This window comes from Pinus tabuliformis, chromosome J (assembly GCF_031772625.1).
Source record: "Pinus tabuliformis cultivar Carrire ecotype Pingquan chromosome J, CPIR1, whole genome shotgun sequence".
Taxonomy (NCBI): domain Eukaryota; kingdom Viridiplantae; phylum Streptophyta; class Pinopsida; order Pinales; family Pinaceae; genus Pinus; species Pinus tabuliformis.
In genome coordinates this window covers 1,399,003,956-1,399,008,068 of record NC_142295.1, presented here as the reverse complement: position 1 = coordinate 1,399,008,068, position 4,113 = coordinate 1,399,003,956, and the positions used below count along the sequence as shown (strand labels likewise).

The 4,113-nt window shown below is 39.8% G+C and overlaps 1 protein-coding gene across 1 annotated transcript; it reads left to right on the top strand.

Moving 5' to 3' along the window:
• The first annotated feature begins 1,413 nt into the window (after nucleotides 1–1,413).
• Nucleotides 1,414–3,405, top strand: LOC149232594 (flavonoid 3'-monooxygenase CYP75B137-like). The gene is made up of 2 exons (XM_089379450.1): nucleotides 1,414–2,371; nucleotides 2,577–3,405. Exons 1-2 carry the CDS (start codon nucleotides 1,454–1,456, stop codon nucleotides 3,204–3,206), a joined length of 1,548 nt encoding a protein of 515 aa, XP_089235576.1. The 5' UTR covers nucleotides 1,414–1,453; the 3' UTR covers nucleotides 3,207–3,405.
• The last annotated feature ends 708 nt before the right edge of the window (nucleotides 3,406–4,113 follow it).

The window sequence follows — 4,113 nt, the reverse complement described above, 5'->3', positions numbered from 1 at the left end:
TTCATTATGACACATTATGAGTCTATGAAATAATTTGGCTTAAAAATACAAAGGAACAATTTTACATATGTTTTTCTAGTTATTCTTAAGAGAAAAAGTAAAGAAACTCTAATGTTTAAGCATTGACTTGCCACATACAATATGCACACACAATCTTGTGCCATATATATACATAAACAACAAAATAAATACTCACCACCATGACATCATATATTTCACCCTTACATCGAGGTGCCACACACTTCCTTAACCCATCAAGAGATTGCTCCAGTTTCTCAATTAAGGATATAGGTGTTAAGGATGTCTTTGGCCTTTCTTCTTGCGAAGGTTTCAACTCATGTTCATGTTTTGTGGGCAGTTCGCCGTTCTTCTTGCGAAGGTTTCAACTGAGGCTCATGTTTTGTTGGAAGTTCAGCATATTTCTCGTTCTTCTTGCGAAGGTTTCAACTGAGGCTCATGTTTTGTTGGCAGTTCAGCATATTTCTCTAGAAGCTTTGTATTCCCTAACCCCAAGGAACGCGAGAACTCCAAGAAAACAGTCTTCAAAGCTCCCGAAACTTCGCAAGCTCCCATTGCAGCTCCCGCTGAAAAGGGAACGTTCCCATACAGTTCCAAAGCTCCCAGGAGCACGGGAACCATTGGATCGGGTTTCCCAACTTTTGGAAGTGGTTCTCGTGTAACAAATATTTGCACATAAATGGTGATAGAGAAAACACACTGAACCGTGTTTGCAGAATAGTTACCAAATTCAAATCCAAATTGGATACGATACCATAAACAATATACATTTTAAACATTGAGAAATATACACTTTTCTTATGTAACAACAATTGTTTTTACTAATTTTCTTTCTATTAATTTTCAAACTTAAATAATTTCTATTAATTTTAACTAATATAAACAATTTTAAAATTACAATAAAAAAAGAAAGACGCTCTCAAGCTTATTTCTTTTCAAAACTTTAAAATCACTCCCTAATTAAAAAATCTATCAAAATTCATTTGTTAATTAATATATATTTAAAAATTAAATACTAAAAATATGTAAATTTTCTTATAATTTAATCATATTTAAAATTTCGAATTTCAATTTCAATTACATATGTAATTTGTAATTTGCTAATTTCGCAACTCAATTTTTGCTGATTTCACAATTCAATTCTTTTAGCTTTAGGGGCCACCTCTCTACCCATGTAGATATCCCATAAACTCTGAACCGATCTCCTTTTCGCAAGGCAGACGATAAATTAGTTTATCTGTACGCACCGAATCGAATTTTTACCGAATTATTCGAAATACTAATCGAATTGCCGAATATCCGTATTTTTTTTTTTCTGCAGTACGAGCGAATTTGGTAACTAGGGTTTGCAGTCTGCACATAAAAGGCCATAAAGAGAACGCATTCGGCAGGCCATAAAGAGAACGCATTCGGCTTAGTTAAAGCGAAGGAAACCATGGATCCATCGCTTGATTTGCTACAGAGATCTAATCCGAGCCTGAGCCTCAGCTCAGCTTTGAGTCTGATCCTCCTGGCAATTGCTTTTATCTGCGTGGTGAAACGGGGTCTGAGAAAACGGTTTCCCCCGGGTCCGTCTGGATGGCCTGTGATCGGCAGCCTTCCACTTCTGGGCAACATGCCCCATCACTCACTCTATCAACTATCGAAGCAATACGGTCCGATCATGTATTTGAAGCTCGGGACAACCGACACTGTGGTCGTCTCCTCGCCAAAGATAGCGGAGGCATGCCTCAAAACGAACGATCTCAACTTCTCCAACCGGCCAGGCAACTCTACGGCCAAATACTTTGGCTACGACTCCAACTGCCTCCCCTGGGCTCCCTACGGCCCCCGCTGGAGAATGATGCGAAAGATCTGTAACATTCATCTCTTTGGCGGCAAGGCCCTGGACGATCTACAGCCCGTGCGTGAAGAAGAGGTCGGGATGCTGGTGAAGTCTATTCTCGAACATGAGCGACAAGGGAAGGCAGTGAACCTCGGGGAAGTGCTCAACATCTGCGCTGCCAACGTCCTCGGGCAGACTATGTTGAGCAAGCGCCTGTTCGATTTCCAGGGGCGCAGGGCCGGCGAGTTCAGACAGCTGGTGGTGGAGCAAACGGATTTGGCCGGTAAGTTTATTATCGGCGATTTCGTGCCCTCTCTGGCATGGATGGATCCGCAGGGCGTACGGAATAAGATGAAAAAGCTGCACATAAGGGTTGATGAGTTCATATGTCAGATGATAAAGGAGCACCAAACCGCATCGTGCAACGGAGGGAAGGCCGACTTTCTTAGTATTCTTTTGCCTCTTAGAAATGATGCGGATTCCGAAGAAGGAAAGCTCACGAATGATGAGATTAAGGGCCTTTTACATGTGAGTATTATTAAATTCATTATATTGAATTTCATAATGATCTTGCAAAAACCTATCGAAAATTTTCGAATCTGTAATTTTCCCAAAAATGTTGAGTTTATAAGTTTTCCGGGATTAAAAATGAAAAGTTTTTGATCCCACTATTTTTTTTTCAAATTTCCGAAGCTTATGTGATACTTGCAACTTATACATGTATATTTTTTAGACCATGTTCAATGCAGGAACGGACTCATCTTCGAATACAGTGGAATGGGCAATAGCAGAGCTGATACGCCACCCGAACATCATGAAGAGATGCCAAGAAGAAATAGAGTCGGCAGTAAAAGGGGAGCAGAGAAAGGTGAAGGAGTCAGACCTCCGAAACCTCCCGTACTTGCAGGCCGTGGTAAAGGAGACGTTACGGCTGCACCCTTCCGGTCCCCTCCTGCTGCCTAGGATGACAGTGGAGGCATGCGAGATAGAGGGGTACTACATACCCAAGAACACTCGAGTCATGGTGAACGCGTGGGGTATGCAGCGCGACCCGGGCGTGTGGGAGAGGCCGCTGGAATTTGATCCCGACAGGTTTATTGGTAGCAGTGTTGACGTGAGGGGGAGCGATTTCCAGCTAATCCCGTTCGGCGCAGGCAGACGGATCTGTGCGGGCATGAGCATGGGAATCCGCATGGTTCAGCTCATGCTTGCTACCTTAGTCCATTCCTTTGATTTGTCTCTCCCCAACGGCCAGCCATCCGAGACGCTTGATATGGCAGAATCCTCTGGTCTCACAATGCGTAAGGCAGGGCCGCTGCTTGTTGTTCCCACCGCTCGTATACCTATCCATCTCTACAAGTAATGGACTCCATTTGTCAAGAGGATAGTGTGGTTTAGATTACACAGTGTGCATGATTGAATTATGTAAAATGAAAAATTGAGGCTGAAACTCTATTTTTCAGTAGCTATAACATAATAGCGTTGTCTACCTACGCCACTGAAAGGTGCTGTTTTGTTTGTTTGTTAAAAATAAAAGAGAAAAATCAGAATGTTGGAACGTTGGAGTTTTTATTGGTTTTTTAAGTGTGGAAATAGATTAGCATCATCTAGGACTCAAACACGCCTAAAATCTTAATATTTAAGAGTTGTAGTTTAAATTTTCAAAAAAACTTCAGAAATTTTATCATAATCTTGTACAAATTTCTCTTATTTTTAAAATTAATTTATAAGTTCTTTAAACTACCCGTAACCTAACATATAGTGACTGAAGAATTGCTGCACTATATTTTTTTAGCTTCACAGGTAATTATTATGCTTTAATATAACTGAATGTATAGTGAATGTCTGTAAGAAACGGGATCAAATTCGATAGACGAGCGAGGTAATTATTAGGTGTTTAATATAACTGTATGTATAGTGAATGATTGTAAGAAAAGGGATCAAATTCCAGAGACGAGCGGGAGAGGAAGAGTTAGCAGACGAAATGGACATTTGATTGTCATGTTTTTGCTGATTTATTGTATTTCTGACATTTTCCTCATTTAGATGTCCTTGTGTTTATTATCCGTCCGTTTGAATGTAGTATTGTCTAGTAATTTGTTATGGTATTGTTGTGATAAAATGATTATTATAATACTAATTTATTATAATAATTGTTTGATAAAATGATTATAGTAATAGGTAGTTAGTATATTTTAATATAACCTAATGTATAGGGTATGTGGGTTAGAAAATGGATTAAATTTCAATTCTAAAGGTGAAGCCAAGAG

Excerpts from the sequence above, each read along its gene's own strand:
- LOC149232594 (XM_089379450.1), top strand. The coding sequence starts at position 1,454 with ATGGATCCATCGCTTGATTTGCTACAGAGATCTAATCCGAGCCTGAGC. Across the intron at positions 2,372-2,576 it reads AGATTAAGGGCCTTTTACAT|ACCATGTTCAATGCAGGAAC; the intron begins GTGAGTATTATT and ends TATATTTTTTAG.